Source organism: Eufriesea mexicana, unplaced genomic scaffold, assembly GCF_001483705.2.
Source record: "Eufriesea mexicana isolate 0111107269 unplaced genomic scaffold, ASM148370v2 scaffold10344, whole genome shotgun sequence".
NCBI classification, from domain to species: domain Eukaryota; kingdom Metazoa; phylum Arthropoda; class Insecta; order Hymenoptera; family Apidae; genus Eufriesea; species Eufriesea mexicana.
This window is the reverse complement of record NW_016918030.1, coordinates 70,733-91,435: the sequence shown is the minus strand read 5'-3', so window position 1 is coordinate 91,435 and position 20,703 is coordinate 70,733. Positions and strand designations below refer to the sequence as shown.

The following is a 20,703-nucleotide window of genomic DNA, read 5'->3' as shown; positions in this document are numbered from 1 at the left end:
ATGTTTCAGTATTTATTAGTACCATATAATATTAATAAAAATTATATTTTAAAATTCTTTTAAGAATGTTCTAAAAAAATATTTAAAAAAATAAATATATTTAAATTTTACAGATGATAAAAAAACTAGTGCCGATGTAAAAAAAGAAGGAGAAATTTTAACAGAAATGTTAGAGATAGTTGCAAAGCGGGACTCACTCATTGCACTTTTAGAAGAAGAGCGACAAAGGTGGTGTAAATCTACATGCCAAATATTAACTCCTTTTTCTCCACATACAGTTGCCTGTTTTTCGCACGTATCTAATTTCTCTTGTCCTAATTTGAACAACACATCTTCTGTACTCACTTTAATAGTCATTTTAATTATATATGTGTTTCTGACTAACTTGATAAAATTGTTCTTTAACTTTTACAATGAACCGCTAACACTTTTCACATCTTGATAGTTTTTTACATTTTCGTAATTAAGTAGGTGGTGTTTAAATATTTCTATTTTCATTTATATTTTATAAACATTAAGAAACACTTAGTTGTTTGAGTAATTTTAAATATAATCATACATTCACATATTAAAATTGTAAATTGTTCACATTATAGTTTAGTGCATTTTATTATATAATTTTTTATAAGTAGCAAACATTTATTTTACTAAATTATTCTCCTATTCATTTATAACTTTGATATTATAATGCATGCAGAAGAGCATGATGTAAAAATATTAATTTTTACATTTCTTTTTACAATGTTTAAACTGTTATTGTGTTTCAGTTATGCATGCCATTTATATACATAATTTTTTATTTTTGTTATTTTCTGTTATAATATTTTTCATTACATAATATCTTCATTTTGCATTGTGATAAAGTGATGTATTCATATACATGACTGTAATGTTGTGCTGTTGTAAGAAAAAAAATATTCTAATTGTACTTAAAATTATGTTGAGTCAAGTACAAAAATGTACAGAAATGTAACTGTTGTTAAATTTTAAAGTATTCTTTAATGGATACTTTGAAAAAAATAAAATGTGTTACTGTATGTGTTTATGATAATTATTTCCTAAACACATATCACTGTTACCAAAAGTGGTAAGAATTTGGGTCCTATAGACAAAGTTAAAATAATTATGATTTAAATAGGTTTTTTTAAAAGAATGGAAGTATATTGTGTATCTTTATAGAAAATTTCAATTAATTTCATTGTATAAATTTGAGAAGAAATATTTAATAACGAATAATAAATTTTTAGCATATTTTATTGCTTTATATTAATTATTACAATATTCTCTGTACAGAAGATAAAGACATTATCATTGCATATTTAAATTCTAGCTATTGTGTTTAGTAGTTAATGGAAGCATACTTTTCTTTTAGGTATCAAGATGAAGATCGTGACCTTGAAGCTCAAATGTTGGCTAAAGGCCTCAGATTAACACCGATAAAAAAATGTGGTCCTAAGTATTCGGTTTAATAGGAGTCACATTATTGTACATATACTCCATTCTATATTCTCATTCATAAATTTTAATACATAAATTAATTAATTGCACTGTAAATATAAACAGATCTTAAAAGGATCATGTGTCTTATAAAGATCAAAATTAAGTTGCAGTCTTTCATCGCATATGTGCAAATCTCATATATTTACCATTTTTAACAAAAGGAAATCAGGACCAATTATTTTATTTTACATCTCCATTTTTTACAAATTGTTTAATATGACATCTATTTTGGTCTATACACCTCATACATGTTTTTAACAAGTTCCATTTATTTGTAGTATACAGTTTTTATGTATTGTACATCATGTTCTTAAATTTTGTAAACACATGGAATTGTATTATAAATGAATTTATCTCCTCATTGCTTAATATTCAAAGTAAGATAACATAAAGTTAAATGAAAGATATAATAAATAATATTGCACAATTATTGTGCAAAATGTACAGAAAACACAATGTGACATATGTGGATTTGAAGAAAATGTTATGAATACATACATATATTTTGTCATTGCAAAATATTGATCGTAATTATAAGTTCCCACAAAAAACATTCTGCCTTTACATATAAATCAATCAAAATATAATCATTATACGCAAATTTGATTATTACAGACACAAAATATTATATTTTGTGATTTGATATAGTAACTAAACAAAACGTGATATAATGAATACTTTTTGCATTACAATAATGTGCATTGCAATATATAGACACATAAATAATATGTACATTCTACATTTAAATAATATGTATAAATATATTTTTATGTTTACAAAGAGACTGGTAAACAAAATGTATAAACAATTATAGAATTTTAATATGCCACAAACATGTAAAGTTTTATATGAAATATAATTGAAAAAAAGAACATATATTTACAATTAAAGAATAATATTGAAATCAGCCTCAAATTTGGTTACTGTGTATATAACGCACAGTATATTACCGTATCAATTACATCGAAATAAGCTGCCAATTTTTCAGCCTCAGATGTTGAATATTTAAATAATCATTTAAATTGTAAAAACATAATAATAATTATAAAATAAAAATATAAAGTAATTCTCTGCAAAACGTTACATAAAAAATTATGAAATATAAATAGGAAATATAGTATCATCTTAACCGTCATTGCCATTTATATAAATAAACAAACGAGTTATGTTAATAAATTCTATTAATCCTTTATTTAAATTACTACACTATTATAAAGAAATATTTTTGTGTATTACAAGAAACGTATGTGTCCTTGTAAATGTAACAATAAAGCATATATCGTACAACATTTAAAATTTAATAAAATTAAGAAGAATAATACAAAGATGTAGAAAGTAAGCATTTTTTAATGGTTCAATTATTGCAAATGATAGTTTGTCATGAATGCTAAGATATAATAGATCCTATATTAGTCAGTATTGCTTAGTCTTTATGTAATTAACATAATTGTACAATTAATAGATTACTTTACACATTACTAAATACAAACCCAATAAACAATGCTTTCTCTATTTATATGTTTATATTTATTATTTTGATATTCAATACTAGTCTCTTCTTAGTTTTCTTGACTAAAAATTTTCAATATGAAAAAATTAAATGAACAAAATTTTTATGGTTTCAAATGTTTCATGATTATAAATTAATATAAATAATTGTTTTAATTTGTATTAATTATGAAATTCATCTTTGTTTGAGAAAATTATATAATAATCTTAGCAATCATGTGTGCTTAGAAAATGGAATTGTGCAACATATGTAATTGAAAGAAAATTGTATAAATGATAAACTGAAAAAAATACATTCAGTTTAACATTTTGTGGAAGTCGTTATAAATCAGTATAATGTTATTACTCACAGAACTAGTCTTTTATAAAAGAAAACAAACAATGGGATTTATGTAAGATATACCAAAATATAATTTATACCAACACAGCAACATTTAATTATAGTTTTTATAACATATTACACACAGTTATATATAATTATTTAATTTAATTATGTTATAGTTTTATATCAAAAATTCCATTTCTTCCATACAGTAAGTAACAGAACAATGTAAACACAATGTGTAATTACAATATAACTTCTATTAAAAAAACGAAAGTTTCTTATTTTATTAACAAAATCTTAAGAATAGTAAACAATTTTATTTTTAATTTCGTTTTTAAAAAAATACGAAAAACTTTTATGTTGTATAACATTATTATAATTTTAATAAATACCAAATATTCTTTACAATAATAACAAAATAATTTCCTATAAATACTTATTTTGTGTAATGTTGGAAAGAAATGTAATTGTATATATTTTTATCTTTATCTTTTAAATATTTATCTTGACACTTCACTTAATGATAACTATGAAAGAAAACTAAATGATAACTAAAACTAATGATAACTATGAACAAAAATTTACATTGTTTTATCATATAGATTTTATATGTAAAATATAAATTTTAAATAATAAAAAAAATAATGGATATTTGTTTATTTACGTTCATTATCTTAATTTAACGTTTAAACATGTCACGTGATTTTCATATTTTTAGCGCGCATTGTATATGTTGCAAAAGTATGCAATCAACCAATAGGAATAAGTATGAAAATATTCGTTAATCGAGCAGTGGGGAAAGGGAGTGACGAGTGACTACGAATTACAATTAGCGACACAACAAATGAAAGCGTGACGTGAATACGCTGGTTTGCCATACCGCGTCAGAATAATGTCGTTCGAGAAGAAAAACGTTGTTCGTTTATAAAGCAGGCTACATAAAAGCCCCGTAATTTAATCCCGGCACTGTACTATCGCACAGTTGCCAGAAAATGGAAGCAGACTATCAACCGACGCTAAGTCCAACGCGAACTTTGACAGGTGAGCTTGTCTATTGCGATTGTTGACGTTGCTTTAGGTGTCAAATAAACGTCACATCAAATACATATCGCCAAAAATCGTGATTGTAAAAGTTCACCTGGCATCGACGTTTTTCTGTTCGTTCTAGCGAGAAAACATTTCATGATGGATCTCAGTCTCATATGTGGAAAAGCACATCGATAAGTGACGAATATTTCGCGTATTGACACGATAGTGCGTATTAAAAAATTCAAGATTTGGTCATAATTGACATAGCTTCAGACTTTGTTTTCAAATGTACATACATATCACTAGAAAATTTGTTCTTTTAAACTCCACAATCGTTTAGTGATTTGTAAACATTGACGGAAAGCATCAAAATATTTATTAGAGATCATATATACCTTGGTAATGTGATCGGGAAAATGATATATAACGAGAAACCGCGAAATATATATTATTCATCAATTTATTATGATACTTGTTTTGCAAACATATTTTTTTTTAATTGTTACTTAATATCTTTTAAGTATTTATTTAAAAAGCAAAACCATTGATCAAATAAAGACTTATAATGGCTGATGTAGTTTTGTGATTCATTGAAACATATTTGGTACAGACAATAATGCGCATACTTCTGTTTGTATGGTAGCAATAGCCAATGACGTCGAAGACCCATACCCAAGTTTGTCAGATTATCACGATTATGAGCCCAACTTGGAATTTGATGATACTGAGTTACAAACCACTTCAAATAATGGTAAGACATTTAAATATAAATGAAAAATTCCTTGGTGTATAAAATTAAAAGTAATTTTGTATAATTATATGGAATATTACTTATTGCTATGAAACATAATTTATTGTAGTATGAAATCTGAAACACTTAAATTAATCTCTTAAGGTACTTAAGTCAATGACTTATGTTATTATTATATTGCAACTATAATGTTTTATATTAAATTTCAATATTTTCATATAATTATTTTAGAGTATAATTTAAATATTCATTTTATAGCTGTACAGCTTTTAGAAGAAAAGTTTGACTTAATTAGCAGTGGTACGGGTACTAGGATAGATTATTTGGAGAGTCCAGTAAGCGATGGGACAATAGAAGAAAACTTTGAAGAAGCTTTGGTAGATGCTCCAGTTATCGAATCTGGTGTGTGACCTTTTATCTTCTGTTAGTAGCCACTAAATGTCATGGCATTTGGGGCTTAGCAGGTGAATTGTGTAGATCATTGTACAGTTTATTATTGCATGGTATAACAATGCACAAAACCAAAGGTTAAATGACTCTCTTTTACTTCATTTGCAATTTAATCATTGTGGGTATTTATTTTGTAAAAAGAGTCAAAGGGAAGACAGAAAGAACAAAAAGAAATGAAATAATATAAATAAAAAATAAATAAAATAATAAAAGTAAAAAATTATGAATACAATGTTTCATGCTGAGTAGCAGAGGATCTTGCTACACTGGATGGTGAACTTGCAGATGAAGAAGATTATCTTGATATATCAAGATATGGCATTGTAGAAGTGGTTGGTGATGATAGTGCTGGTCGTAAAATAATAGTAGTATCTGCATGTAAATTACCTCCTGTTGGGAAAGAAACATTTAATCATGCAAAACTTCTCAGGTTTGTAAAATAAATACTTATATCAATTTAATAAATATATAACTTTCCTGATTTTATTAATTTTATAACAATATTGTTTGACAGGTATCTTACGCATACTTTAGACACATTTGTAGAACAAGACTATAGTCTAGTTTACTTTCATTATGGTCTTACTTCAAAAAATAAACCACCGTTATCTTGGTTATGGCAAGCATATAAAGCTTTTGACAGAAAGTATAAAAAAAATTTGAAAGCTTTATATTTAGTACACCCAACTAATTTTATTCGAATTGTATGGCAAATATTTAAGCCAGCCATTAGGTAATTTTTTCTCTTTACTTCCAATGAATAAATATTTTTTTCAATTATTACATTCAATTTTTTATTATTTTTATTTCTTTAGTGCAAAGTTTGGTCGGAAAATGATGTATGTTAATTATTTGGAGGAACTCGCACAATATATTAATCTTGATCAACTTATTATACCTCCTCAAGTAATAGAGTAAGTACTTCTTTTTTAATTATAACACTTTTAGATTTTTATTAATATTAATTGGTTATATTATTTCTTAGACACAATGAACGGCTAATGTTAAAAAACAAAAAAAATTTACCAACAAGTCCACCTCAGAGTACGGTAACAACACCTGTTGGTACCACTCAGTTTGGAGCAAGTCTCATTTTTATTAAAGAGAATAATAATGGTGATCCTATACCACCAATAGTGCGACAGTGCATTGAATTTCTTGATACCCCTGATGGTATGTTTATAACTATGTAATTTGTATATTTAATTAATTAATTAATTAATTTGTAATTTGTAAGTTGTCTACTTCAGAAATCACGTTACTATTTACTTACAGCATTGGAAACAGAAGGAATATTTAGAAGATCTGCTAATGTAGCAGTAATTAAAGAACTACAAAATCGTTGTAATCAAGGATTACCTGTTGACTTTCAAGGAGACCCGCATATAGCAGCTGTTCTTCTTAAAATATTCCTTAGAGAATTAGATGAACCTCTCCTAACATATGAATTATATGATGAAATAACACAGTTTCAAGGTAAAATATTTAAAAATATTTTGTTTTATTTTTCATTTATTAATATTAAATATAACATATAAATGTATTTATATTCCTATTTTAGCTTTATCGAAGGATGAACGTCCAAGAAGAGTTAAAATATTAGTACTTGAAAAACTTCCAGAAGATAATTATCAAGTTTTAAAATATATCGTACAATTTTTATCAAGGGTAAACTATTATCATTTTAATAATTATATTATTTATTCTCATTTTTAAGAGATATAATTTTATGATAAAATATGTATATTTATGGCAGGTAATGGACAGGTGTGATTTAAACAAAATGACATCAAGTAATCTCGCCGTCGTATTTGGTCCAAATCTTGTCAGAGCACCACCATCACGTGGAATGACACTTTCCGCGATAGGTCCCATAAATCAATTCATAGACTTTTTATTTACTCATCAGGATGAAATATTTATTATATAAAAAAATATAGAATCGAACGGTAATGGCCTAATTTGGAACGAAATTAATACTTTATATATGTTATAGAACAGAAATCCTATAAATTTGGCTGCCAAGTTTGATATTGTATAATCTTACATAATATAGCTTCGAAGAAGATTTTATAGGATTTTTATTGAAAAATACGAGTTCCTGAGATTTTCATTTTAGAATGTAAAAACGAGAAATCTCGTTTAGATCTTCGAAGTCATATCAAACTTGCTGAAATTTGAAGCGAACGTAACAATTCGTGTATGATATTCATATTTGATTATAACATTCGTACTTTGTTTATTAAAATATTTTTATATTAAAATATACAGATAGAGAAATACTTGCATACCTAATATCACAAATAGTGTTTAATTATACAGTTTGCACAAAATTTTTTTTTCTTTTTAATAAATTGGTATAATAATTTTAAAATGAATATACAAGATGCTAAAGTAATGTGAATCAGTTTGGATGCTAAGTAATTCAAAAATGTGTAAAGATATATAAAAATTAATGGTATACCAAAGATATATGAAAATATCATGCAATTATAAAATGTAGGATTATTTTAAAATAATATAGTATAATAAAACTAGACGAGCAAACTATAATGTACAGAGTACTTTGCTCGCATAATTTTATTAACATAAGCATCAACATGACAAGAGTCATAAAAGTCATAATAACTACATATTGTTATAGTTGATTAATATAGCCAAAGCGGTAAATAGTAATGAATTAGCAATTATTAATAGTATATGGCATCCTTTGTATTGACATTATGTATATACATATATATACACACACACACACACAAATTAATAGTATTGTATACAATTTTAGTCTGATTAAATGAAATTGCTCTTTTAATTATACATAATATAAAGAATCTTGATGCATTGTTTAAACGATCATATTACAAAACTGATTAAATTAATAAATTTTCTTATTTTTAAGTATATATGAATTAAATTACTGGTGTGATTAGCATGTTTATGTGATACTTGGTCTATAATTTTCATACAATGAAAAACTAGGAGCAAATTCAAAAAGTGAAAGAATAATTCATAAGATCATTTGATTTAAAATAATAACAAATGATTGAAATTGTTATCCATTATTATAGTAATTTAACCACTAAGATTAGAATCATTGTCAGGGTATCATGTAATATAATATTTACCTGTTTGTTATCACTCGAAAAGTGAAAAACTTACAGTAATATTTTCACTATCATACGTGTAGTCTTGTACATTTTCTTAAATAGTCCTGCCATTATGGGTTTCTGGGATAAAATGACGGCTCATTGCCTAATATGTTCTCTGTTATTGAAAAAGACTAACCCAGACCTATATAGAACTGATATAATTCAATTACATTCCTTGTTATTAATAGAATTAAAGTATTGTATTAAAATATAATTATTTATACAAAAATATTAGGATAATATGTCATGATATGTATATTACATATGTATAACTTCCTTTTAATCATTCTTTTTGGTATCCTAAATTTCTTTCATTTACAGATAGTAATGAATAATTCATTCATGAATTTATATGTAACTGTTTAAAACTACATTATGAAAAATTAATCATTTAAGAGAATAAGATTTATGTTGCTATTATAGTTGAATTTGTGGATATTTATAATCCATGTATGTACCTGTGATAGAATAGAATATTATACTTTAGGCTTACAAACACTGCATGTAACTAGTAAATCCTTTACATTGTAACTAATTATAAATTAATCTAAATTACGAATTATAAAACATTCCCAAGAAATAACATCGTATTAAATACGTGTATATGTTAATTAACTTTTTATTAAAACATAATAGTATTTAAATATATATACATTTATATGACAGAAATACATATATCTAATAATTGTAATAAATCTTCTAGTTATATGATATATATGAATAACAAGATATTTGGTTTATGAGTCAACTGAGGCTCTATCAATGTAATTGAATATTGAAATACATAAAAATCAACTCCCAAAATATAATCAGTATTTCTTACCTTACACTCAGTTAAGTTACTTAGGCTTAGCAGCTTATACCTATATTATTTTTTGTTTCTTATAAAATAAAATATTAAAAATTTTATGATATATGTGGCTCATCAATATGTATATATACATATATATGTATGTATGTATATATATGTATATCTTATGTTTGTGTATATATATACACACATATACACACACATTTATATATATGACTTGTTCAAGATTAGAACCAATTGTAATAGTTATCTGAAATTAAGATGCATGCGAAGAACTACCACAACAGGAACTCTTAACTGGTTCAGTTTCTTCAGCCTCATCTTCAACTACAACAACATTGCGACGTATACTACTCGTTCTTGATAATGTAGACTTTTGTTCCATAAGATCTGCGTATTCTATCATGCGTACTGTTAATTGAAAAAACATTTCTTCAATATTTTCATTTAGTTTGGCAGAAATATGAAAGTGCATAGCTCCAGCTTTATTAGCAAACCTAGCAGAAATATTTTTTATCAAAACAAATTCCATAATACAAGGATAATGACAGATTTAAAAAAACTTACTCTTCTACTTCTTCAATATAGACTCGTCTATCCTTTTCAAGATCTACTTTATTTCCAGCTATTGCTAAACAGATTCCACTGCCTAACATTTTTCTAAGCTCTGTAACCCAATTTATTACCTGTGAAATGAACGTTAATATAGGATGTAAGAAAGTAGAATAATATTTTTCTTTAAATTTTTACCCTTAGAAATGTATCATAATCAGTAACATCATAAACTATAATGGCACCATTTGACATTCTGTAATAAATTGGTCCCAATGCATGAAATTTTTCTTGACCAGCTGTATCCCATATTGCCAAGTTTACTTTTTTTCCATGTACTGTCAATTTCTTATTTAAAAAAGAAGCCTGAAAATATAATAGTTAAAAATATTTCAATATTCATTACGATCGACAATTCATTACGTTTAAAAACATTATAATATAAATTGTTTATTTATACTACAAATAAATTCAAAATATAAATAAAATGCAACATAAAGATATGGTACGTTAAACATTTTTTACCTGTAATGTACTGATATGTCTATCATTAAATTTATTTTCAACATATCGTAATGCAACAGAAGTTTTTCCGACACATCCTTCACCAAGTAACACCACTTTGAAATTATAACCATTACCCGTGCTATTAATTGAACTGGCCATAATTTGTAAATAACTAATATATATACTTAAAAGAGAATATGACAGTTGTAATTGCGTAGAATAATCGTCGATAACACAATTTATAGAGTATATTGACGACTGACGATCATAACGATGTGATATCCACGGGTGGGGCCCCTCATGCGGCTTTATCCCCCCTCTACGTTAATACTCCAGAGCAGTGGGGCTGCTCAGTTGTCTCCTAGCATGCATTTAGAAATCATATATTTTTTCACTTTATACACAATCCACAGGATATGTACTATATTCATTACCTTAGAACATTTGCATTAACTAAGATGAAACATAATCAAGTTTTTTAGTTTATAATTTTAAAAACAGTAAATTACATTTTGAGTTGTCCATATTAGGAGCACGAAACTCGCGCGAGATCTCCATTGAATTTACACGACTAGCGTTTAGTTTCCTTGGCGACAAAAGCAGAGTGGGGGAAGTGCACCTCATTCGTGAATAAAAGTTTAGACAACACTGATTTACACTGATTACTACGAATTTATGATAATATGTAACTTACATTTTTATTTCTGTTCAATAATGATAAAATGAAAAAATAAATTGTTTCCATTTTACTACCTATTAAGTAAAAAAAAATGGAAGCATCTATTTTTACTTCAAATATATTGCCGATAGATGGCAAATTATGAGTATTGGTTAAGTGTTCGTGTTTCATATCTCGAAGTTCAAAAGATATTATTGGCATTCTAATACAAATTTTTCATAATTTAAATAACTATAAATCATTCATATTCAATAATTCCAACGTCAGACGAAAAAGATCAAATTCTAGGGTTTAGACACTGATCAAATTTTTCTTTGGATTATTAAAGTAAAAAAATTTGTATCTACGCATAATTTCTTTTTCATTGTATTCGTTATACATGAAGATGGCGCTACTTTCACTGTTACTAAGCTACCGCAATTTTATTCAAATTATTCTGACAAAACACATTTTACTACATATATCGACAATCTTATCATTTATACGTATACTTACGTATTAAAGTTTAACCGAGGTAATCAGTTAAATTCTATTTGTATCTTAAAAAATTGAAATTTTTACTGTTCTAGAACCCTGGTGGTATTTTATCGAACTGATGTCCAACAAAAATCAAATCCTTGACCGGAAATCAAACTTACACGATAAGAACAAATTTATAATTTAAGTTTTGTATAGTGTTACTATATACTAAATACAATATATAATACATTTTTTTATGAAAAATATAGTTATTAAGAATAAAAAACAAATAACGGCAAGATAAAAATTATAATTTCTTATTTCATATATATGGATATTCATTTGACTAGAGCATGCAACACAGCCAGCGCCGTGAGCCTGCGCAAAGGAGTTCTCAAATCTGGCCGTCACCTGTATTGAAAAGGTAAGTACTCTGCTGTCATTAATCTCAACATCTTAATATGAATTTCGTGAGCACGTGTCATAAAAATACAACGTATTGATAACGCGACACATTGTCAGTAACTTTGTGGATTGTCACGCAAAATTACTCACGTGTTTAGGATAAATATGTTCCGAGATGTCAGCGTCTTCGGCTCCGGGCTCAGAATCTGCCAGGCTGCTGTATCATCATCGATACATTTGACATTTATTTTTCATTCTCGTCTATTCATCAGTTATTCTCTTAATCCGTCCTCACTACGCATTACTATAATCCTTCAAATTTAAGTGGTTTATGTCAAGTGCAAAGAGAAACTTTCACCAGATCGTAGGTACCGCGTACCTTCATGGATTTTTCATTGTCGGCACTCGTCATTGCATTGACAGGACACCGAATAACGTACAGAAAAGATATTCATAGAGCATCATAGAAATCCACTAGTTGTTACATATTATTCATCTTTCAGACTGACGATGATTCCCGCGTTTTACCTGCGCGGTGTTCCACTTGGCAAGTAGACTTGTTTGTTTGTTCGTGCCGTATCATCTGTCATGGCGTGCCCGCTTGTGGCGGGTATCATATCACTATCTTTTCTGATTATTGTTCATTCAAGATATATGTCAGTTAGTGTTGTCATATACGTATTTTGAAAGGAATCATTAAAATAATTGTTGAGAAATTGATCAAAGAAAATATCATATTTATCTAATATTCTCAATAAACATACTGTGTGTTCATCGGGACAGGGTTGGTTAGGACGGTGGGAAGGGAAGGAATCGACGATGGCGGCGGACTATACCATGCCACGCGCCATGTCGGTCTCTTGCTTGCGCACGTCCTTCGTTCAGTGCATTACGTTTGTAGATTTCTTTTTTTGTCTTCATGAAAATGGCACACGATCTGTCACGAACGAACTTCGGTAGGAACCCACATGCTTAAAAAGGGAGCCTTACAGCTATGTTTAATGTTATATATGCCCTGAAAATTGATAAGTTTCTTACCTCCAACTGAATAAAAAAAAAGACCTAAGACATTTTTAGACGGAATCACGGTCTTCAAGCTTATACATTGTTACACCAGTATAGGCGAAAAATATCTTTTCTGTTTATAAAAATTTCCATAAATATAATTTTTCCGACTGATTTTTTTTGTTCCATTTTAAAATATCATTTTTATCTTTTATGATATTGGAAAATATTTTTAATTTAAAAAATGAATGTTATAAGAATATCCAGTAACAATATTAGACTAGAGAAAGTTTCATTTTATAATAATAAATAATTATATTGACATAATAACATTTTGATCATTCATAAAATAGTTTTCTTATTATCATATTTATATCTATATTCATCTGTGTGGTCATTCATTCATGTATAACATTTTAACATTTAACAAACTTCAATTTGTTCTAATTTACTTGGGAACTTACTTCTTATCAATATAACAGGTAATCGTGTATTGTGTAACATGTTCTGTCATTTGTGATTGAAAGATCAATCAATATTTAATACTTCATAATATTCGAGATCTTTAAATTTATGTTTCGAAAATTGTCGGATAGTAAAAATTGATAAACATTTTAATAGTTTTTAGAAGTTATATGTCACAAAGGTAGAGAAATATGTCTCCATGTTTTTATTCTGACCAAAATACCGGAACCTGTTTTATCATAATGTAGGTCATCTCGATCAGATACTTGCGACATCGTTAAACATCGCCTCAACGAAATCGAAGTTTCTCAGACTGGGGTACTTTTATTATAGTTGATTATAGTATTATTAGTTATTTCTTCAATACATACATAAAGGAAATGCAGCAATGCTTCTATATTTATTTCTAAAAGAAAGTGTATAATTTGATATTTTATTCTATTTTTAAAATCATATACCAACTATAAAAATGAGAACGAAAGTTGAACTATTAAGTGTTAGCATGTCAGGGTCACTTTATTTAGATATTGTGCACTTTTCATTTTTGTTATTTATCCCTTTGAAGAATGTCATACATAAAACAAAATTACTGTAATAATTATAAATGAAATTCATAATTTACTTATTTCATTATATAAAATTTATTTATTTCATAAAATGGATATATTATAATTAGTATGTATATTTAGTTAACGATTATTTGCTAATAGTATGGAAAAAATGTCTAATTGATATATAAATACGTAATTTTATTTCTATGTTATATTTTATCGTAAAAATAGGAAATTAATTAATATTACTACATTTATCATAACTACAAATTAAATTCTACTAAATTAAATGTACCTATATAGTAGATGTCACGTAATAAAGTTGAATAACTGAACCATAGATGTCGCCAGATTTGTTATTAATTGATATTAGCTTTTATGTTTGGAGTTGATCTTGACATTTGTTTTATAAACAAATACGCAAAATATAGGTACTGTTTAATATACGTGCAGTCAGGTCAGAGATCTGAGTCGTATCGGGATGAAGAGGCAACCGATCAACAAACCACGTGGCAACATCGCTATACCCTCCTCTTTTTTTCCCCTCCCCTTCTTGTTGCCTGATGTCCCTTACATCGTCTCCCACTATAATCATCGACTGCAACGAGGCGAAAGCACATTTACATTTTTTTACGTACAGTACGTTGCAACATTCTTGCTTTGAGGTTTCAACTACCGATGGCGCCACTCCCAGAATGAGTAAAAAATATGTCGTACATTGAAACTGAGAAAGACGTTAGCATTCGAGATTGTAGATAATGCGTTGCAGGGGATCTGTCGTGTTTTGTGTTTATAACAAACTGAATTTTACTACTAATATTAATTTTTCCATTATATTGATTGTAAATATTATCTTACAATAGAATAGAATCTTCTGAATTATATACGTAACAAATTTATATTTAATTGGGAGAATCTCTAGTAGAATAAATTTGTGTATAGAATACAATAGATCACAATATAATATAGGTATGAAATGCAAAAGTGTACGTATCAGTAACACCTTAATTTAAATCATTGAGAACTTTATTATGGTTCTGAGTAAAATCATCCTTGAGCAAAACAAGGACGGGTGGATAACGTACAAAGCAAATTCGGTATATCGAAGGAAAACTGGTTTACTTCCACGTACTTATGATATACATCGTATGAATGCTAGTTTGCATATGTATTCTTAAATACCTAACAAAATTGCCGAAATAAAACATCATATTAAAATTTTAATTTACAGTGGATGCTACCTGTGATGCACTATACGTCACTGACCTGCTTTTGAAATTTGATTAAGGCAAAGATGATACAGGATAAAATGTGAATTACCAGTTGCGATAGATATTTTGTTATTGAAAGATGTAGGAAGATAAGAAATCGATAATTCCTGAAATCTAAACCATGTCAGTAATTGAATTTTTTGTTTTTAGTATTTCCATTATACTCAGCTTATAGCAAGTAATAAACTAAAAAATATTTAAATAAATTTCTTAATGTAGTTAAACAATATCTAAAGAATTTATAAGCAAAAGAATTATATTTTCGTGTTTCATGTTCACTTATTTGTTGTGGTTTCACGTATTCTATTTTTAAACACATGTTTTATCAACACACTGCAATTTTCTACTTTTTTTGTTCCTTTTCCTAAATAATTATATATACATTCCCAATTTTCGTGAAAGTATAGAATAACAAATATTTCCCATTTTAATGGTTTTATCATTTTTTTTTAGTAATGATCGATATTAATATACGTAATGAAAATTACTATAACTTTATGAAAGGATACATAATACATTGTTATTTCTATTTAGCACATTTTATCGATAACTTTAATACAGGTGTAATTACAATGTGTAATAATAAGCGGCAGATGATTTTGGTGATTCTATGTAGAAAGAAGTGTTCATAAAGTGTCGATTTCCTTTAGCACGTTGTTTTTCTTTGCAGTTTTATCGTGTAATATAAAGTGGGGATTCGTGAGATTATGGACGCCCCCTAGTAGCATACGTGCGTCACAGCTCGTAGCGTCTTGCACGTATACACTGTCAAGCCGAAATCGCGGTGTTAGTTACAGAACTGGCAACGAATCGATGTAAACAAGTATAATAAAGATGGTGACGATCAGTGGTTTTTTCGTCATGACAAATTATCGCGATTGAACTTTTTACATGCTTTTTCATACTGTACGGATAGAACGGAGCTAATTTCGACTACTGTCACGATCATCGAAACATGCTGTTTTCAGTAAAGGTACATTATTTTCAGGACGCGTTAAACATACGGTTGACGATTACTTTATTCTTGTACCTATATGCAATTCTTCTTTGTAGGTAATTGCTTACAATTGTAAACATAAACCGATAATAAATTGTGAAAAAAAATATTGGAATGAATTTGGTTGGGCTAAAGTTTTATTGGTTTTTTATGAATTTGTTATCATGTGATATGCTTTCTTTATGTAAGATCTTATAAAATTTTAATCTGGTCTCAAGTAGGTCGAATTAAAAATGTTATTTAATGTTTCGACTTTTACAGAAGCAGTCTGAAAATAACGTGCAAAATGTTTAGTTTTCATAAGCCAAAGGTCTATCGATCTAGTACTGGATGCTGTATTTGTAAAGCCAAATCAAGCAGGTAAATAACAAAGAAATTTTTTAAACTATGAGCTTAATATATTATTTTATAAATTATGATGTATTTTGTTTATAGCTCAAGGTTTACAGACAGTAAAAAGTATGAAGATGATTTTATGGAATGTTTTCAACTTGAAGAAAGAAGAACTGGGGAAATTTGTAATGCGTGTGTACTTTTAGTAAAAAGATGGAAAAAATTACCTGCAGGAAGTAACCGCAATTGGAGACATGTGAGTTTTAATAAATATGATATTGTTTATTTATACCAAATTACTCATGTTATTAAACATTTACTAAGTATAACTATTTATTAATATTTTTTCTTTTTATAGGTTGTAGATGCACGTGCAGGGCCTGGTATCAAATCACTAACGAAATTTAAATCAAAAAACAAAAAGAAAATAAAAGATGTACCAGAAAGGTTTGAAAAGATTATGAAAAAGAAACACATGTATTTAAAAACTGATAGAGATCGAGAACAAAGCCCAGCAATGAGTGATGATTTAACAGGTTAGTGTTTAACATACGTATTTTTAAATAAAAAATTTTGGAATTATAATTTTACAATTGTTTTTACTTTGTCGTGTTGTTTATTTAGAAGATTATTTGAATGGAAATGGTAGTAAAGGTTCAAGTCGAGCAGGTAGTCCTATAGGTAGTGACGATATTCCAGTAACTGAAAAACAATTAGATATGCAAGATGACCCAGAATCAAAGGATGACTTAACTGTTAATGGTTTTATTGATTTAACATATTTCAAACGGTTAGTTTCATTATCAACTTTTATGAATGATTGTAAAGTTTTTATTTATTTATAAGCACAATTTGATAAGTTTTCTTTTGTTTTTTAAGATATGTATATTATTTTAGGGAGATAATTTGTTGTGGAACAATATTTAAAGGTCCATATGGAGAAGTAATAGTAGATCCTTCATTGATAAAACCTTGTATTGGTTGTATAGCTAGACAGCAACGACAACAACAAACAAATGCATTAAGTTGTAGTCCTGTGCATAGTTCTGCATCTGCCAGTCCTGTTCACAGTTCTGCATCTGCTAGTCCTGCTCATAGTGTAGAGTCTGGTACAGAAACAACAGTCTCTAAGCAAGCAAGTAAAACATTTAGTGACTCATCTTCAGATTCTGGCTATGATGAGTCTTCCAACCAAGGAGTTGGTGAGAGTAAAATTACCAAAATTATTCAAAATACAAGTGCTACTATAAAACCAGCAGTTAAGATACAACCATTGAAAAGTGTTCAGTTAAAAGCTATACCAGTGTCGGAAGCTGTCAGGTTAAAAACAGATGTGCCAATTAAATTGGTACCTATAAAACAAATTGATCAGTTATCTTGTAAGCCATTATCCTTAGTTTCTTCTGCTAATGTTACTTTAAGCAGTAGTACTTCACACTCCATCGTTACCGTCCCAAGTAATCCACTTGTCGATTTTGCCATGCACGCAGCCTCTTCTAGGCAATCAGTCTCTAATTAATGTCAGTCTCTTATAGAATTTTAATTTATTTTTTCTTATATAGTTAGATGTATGCTATGATGCAAAATTGTGTGTTATGTATGCTATTACTGTCCCAGATTACAAAGGCTTTGGATAAGAGTGTTTAAGTTTTATCATATTGAGCACAGAGAGTTTATAATGTTATAAATGGTGACAAAATGAATTCGTGTAATTAGAATAACTGTTATGATGTACAGTAGATAGATAGTGCTCTTAGTTATATATGATATTGTCTTTATGGACGTGAGTTCTTGAAGTGTATTTCACGTCTGTTAGATGATTTTTAAGAACGATAGTTGAAAAAGAGCACAATGTTTCTACTGAATACCGTTTGTAGCATATATAAAAATGCTTATAAACTGCCATGTATTCATAATTGTTAACTTTCCATATAAGATTCTAACATGTGGGAAGTTATCAGTTATTTTAGAAGTTTAATAATTAGCTACGTACATCAAAATACTGTGATGACATTGTAATGTAACATGAGATATAAGATTATTATTCAGCAGATGGCAGTTTATAGTATTTTCGCCCTAAGCATTAGTTAATGTACTCTATGGTATAAAAGTTTGCTTATCCACGGCTTTCTGTTATCTGGGTTATCTATCATTGCAATCATATATGTGAATATTTGTATAGAAGTTCCAAGATGCCAATCACATTTCAAACATTTGGGTCCAAAAATTTTAAAAAAGAATTCACTTAGGGTCATGATAGCTACATTGTACCAAATACATTTGATATGATCCATATAAAGGTCCATGACGTTAAAATTAAGTAATTCAACTTAAGAAACGAATGTGTTCAGGTACTGTAACTCCTGACCCATTAATAGCAATAATATGAAGAGTAACTTTATAATAAAAGTAAATGAAGTCTATTGAATAGCATCATATCAATATGATGATATATTTAGGCAGTATTATTAGAGAGAGAAATTGAATGAGAATATGGCAATCAGATTGGCAAACTGGACCAGTAAAACTTTGTTATAATATTTCAGGGTGACTGCAGCATTAATATAAAACAATTGATTAATATCAGAATATCGACATACAAAATAAGTGTAATGCTAAATAAGTGAAAACTGTTAGTTCCTAGTTTTCAGAGATGGGCACATAACCGAACAAAAGCACATAAAAGTACCTGTTGGAAACAGATTACTGTGATCAATTGGATATTTTTTTCTTTCTTTTTTTTTTTTTTTATAATTTCCTTTTTGTTTTTATTTCTGATCGATATATAATCTTATACGCACAATGATTATTCAAATTAAAATACATATTTCTAACCCAGGAGTGATCACAATTTTTGTTTAATATTTTATAAATTTTATAAGATGCATTTAAAATAACATATAAACCACATTATAGAAAAAAATTAACAATTCTGCACATAATTAAAATAATCGTTATCATGAAACCAAAGATGTGTGAAATTGTATGCAAGATTTATGCATTTATTTTATACTAGAGACAAATAATTTGGTGAATGATATACATTTTTATTCAGATATAACATTTGACAGTAATATCAGAATTAAAGTCATTAATGTGCAATACATAGTAATTGTTCTTATATAATGTTATGCATGATATAACATTTTTTTATAATCAATTAAATTTTAATATTAATCTACTTCTGGGATAGTAGCAATTTTTATAATAAAATTTCTCTTATACAGGCATTTGGTTTACAATTTCAAAATGCCGCGTTTTTGCTGCCCATCTGGCTTAAGCTCATTGACAATCGTTATATAACAAGGAAACGATAACAGTTTTTCATATACAATCAAACATCGAAACTGATTTGTATAAGGATAATGTTGCCTACCTTGTCCTTTTACAAATTTGAATTGTACATTTCTTTGGACTAGGAGACTTTATGATCTCTTTACTGTGAATATTAATAACTATGTTTTTGTTGTAACTCACACGTTATGATTTATATAATAATTAATATATGTCAAGAATAAAGGTCGGATCATAGCTTAGTAAATCACATATATTAAGCATTATCATATATTGATTTTTTTTTTTAATTAAAAATAAACTTTGCAACTTAAAAGGCTCAAATTATAATTAAGATGTCCATGATATAATCCAGCGCATAAAATACATTTTTTTTTTTTAAATAATCTTTATAAACTTTCTATGATCCTTCCTTAAAAGAATGAAAATAAGAAATACTTGTTTAACTTATTTATTTTGTAAGTTTATTTACTTGCAATATATGCTATTCCTTTTCTACATAAATTTATATATATTTTTATACAAATTAATCTTTGCTTTTTATGAAATAAACTTTCTGTAGCACTGCCAGAAAAGAGGGACATGAAGAGGAACATTTGATTCCAAGTCAATCTGCTGGCAATATTCAATAATCTATTTATTTTCAATTATTATATGTATG

General features: G+C 27.6%; 4 protein-coding genes across 7 annotated transcripts in view; 3 read left to right on the top strand and 1 right to left on the bottom strand.

Moving 5' to 3' along the window:
* Mical (Molecule interacting with CasL) overlaps positions 1-1,678 on the top strand; it is a 66,890-nt gene extending 65,212 nt beyond the window's left edge. The window contains exons 27-28 of one of the 2 annotated variants that reach the window (XM_017908291.1): positions 114-228; positions 1,373-1,678. In XM_017908291.1, coding sequence (XP_017763780.1) covers positions 114-228; positions 1,373-1,469 — 212 coding nt within the window. In that variant the 3' untranslated portion in view covers positions 1,470-1,678. Of the gene's footprint in view, positions 1-113; positions 443-1,372 lie in introns of those variants that run through there. The other variant, XM_017908290.1, reaches the window with a different exon arrangement.
* A 2,457-nt stretch (positions 1,679-4,135) lies between these two features.
* On the top strand, positions 4,136-7,577 carry RhoGAP68F (Rho GTPase activating protein at 68F). The gene is made up of 10 exons (XM_017908268.1): positions 4,136-4,375; positions 5,007-5,114; positions 5,373-5,516; positions 5,814-5,994; positions 6,079-6,297; positions 6,380-6,478; positions 6,550-6,737; positions 6,840-7,040; positions 7,126-7,232; positions 7,321-7,577. The coding sequence occupies exons 1-10, from the start codon at positions 4,327-4,329 to the stop codon at positions 7,492-7,494; spliced, it is 1,470 nt and encodes a 489-aa protein (XP_017763757.1). The 5' UTR covers positions 4,136-4,326; the 3' UTR covers positions 7,495-7,577.
* Positions 7,578-9,677: 2,100 nt separating this feature from the next.
* Rab21 (RAS oncogene family member Rab21) lies at positions 9,678-10,887 on the bottom strand. The gene is made up of 4 exons (XM_017908276.1): positions 10,602-10,887; positions 10,275-10,442; positions 10,092-10,210; positions 9,678-10,021 (listed from the first exon to the last, which is right to left on the bottom strand). The coding sequence occupies exons 1-4, from the start codon at positions 10,740-10,742 to the stop codon at positions 9,781-9,783; spliced, it is 669 nt and encodes a 222-aa protein (XP_017763765.1). The 5' UTR covers positions 10,743-10,887; the 3' UTR covers positions 9,678-9,780.
* A 1,187-nt stretch (positions 10,888-12,074) lies between these two features.
* Positions 12,075-18,275, top strand: LOC108553403 (uncharacterized). 3 transcript variants are annotated; one of them, XM_017908274.1, is made up of 7 exons: positions 12,132-12,145; positions 16,089-16,391; positions 16,677-16,775; positions 16,851-17,004; positions 17,107-17,284; positions 17,373-17,538; positions 17,646-18,275. In XM_017908274.1, exons 3-7 carry the CDS (start codon positions 16,702-16,704, stop codon positions 18,265-18,267), a joined length of 1,194 nt encoding a protein of 397 aa, XP_017763763.1. In that variant the 5' UTR covers positions 12,132-12,145; positions 16,089-16,391; positions 16,677-16,701; the 3' UTR covers positions 18,268-18,275. The 3 variants fall into 3 exon arrangements, with proteins under 3 accessions (XP_017763761.1, XP_017763763.1, XP_017763762.1); XM_017908273.1 differs by lacking the exon at positions 12,132-12,145 and adding an exon at positions 16,472-16,599 and having other exon boundaries at positions 16,371-16,391; XM_017908272.1 differs by lacking the exon at positions 16,089-16,391 and having other exon boundaries at positions 12,075-12,145.
* The last annotated feature ends 2,428 nt before the right edge of the window (positions 18,276-20,703 follow it).

What these genes read in the sequence shown, in the direction of transcription:
- LOC108553403 (XM_017908272.1), top strand. Translation starts at nt 12,075, where the DNA reads ATGCAACACAGCCAGCGCCGTGAGCCTGCGCAAAGGAGTTCTCAAATC. An exon ending in CCGTCACCTGTATTGAAAAG is followed by an intron (nt 12,146 to 16,676) that starts GTAAGTACTCTG and finishes CGACTTTTACAG; the next exon opens with AAGCAGTCTGAAAATAACGT. An exon ending in GTAACCGCAATTGGAGACAT is followed by an intron (nt 17,005 to 17,106) that starts GTGAGTTTTAAT and finishes TTCTTTTTATAG; the next exon opens with GTTGTAGATGCACGTGCAGG.
- RhoGAP68F (XM_017908268.1), top strand. Translation starts at nt 4,327, where the DNA reads ATGGAAGCAGACTATCAACCGACGCTAAGTCCAACGCGAACTTTGACA. An exon ending in ATATTTAAGCCAGCCATTAG is followed by an intron (nt 6,298 to 6,379) that starts GTAATTTTTTCT and finishes TTATTTCTTTAG; the next exon opens with TGCAAAGTTTGGTCGGAAAA. An exon ending in ATACCTCCTCAAGTAATAGA is followed by an intron (nt 6,479 to 6,549) that starts GTAAGTACTTCT and finishes ATTATTTCTTAG; the next exon opens with ACACAATGAACGGCTAATGT.
- Rab21 (XM_017908276.1), bottom strand. Translation starts at nt 10,742, where the DNA reads ATGGCCAGTTCAATTAATAGCACGGGTAATGGTTATAATTTCAAAGTG. An exon ending in GACATATCAGTACATTACAG is followed by an intron (nt 10,443 to 10,601) that starts GTAAAAAATGTT and finishes TTATATTTTCAG; the next exon opens with GCTTCTTTTTTAAATAAGAA. An exon ending in TATATTGAAGAAGTAGAAGA is followed by an intron (nt 10,022 to 10,091) that starts GTAAGTTTTTTT and finishes TATTTCTGCTAG; the next exon opens with GTTTGCTAATAAAGCTGGAG.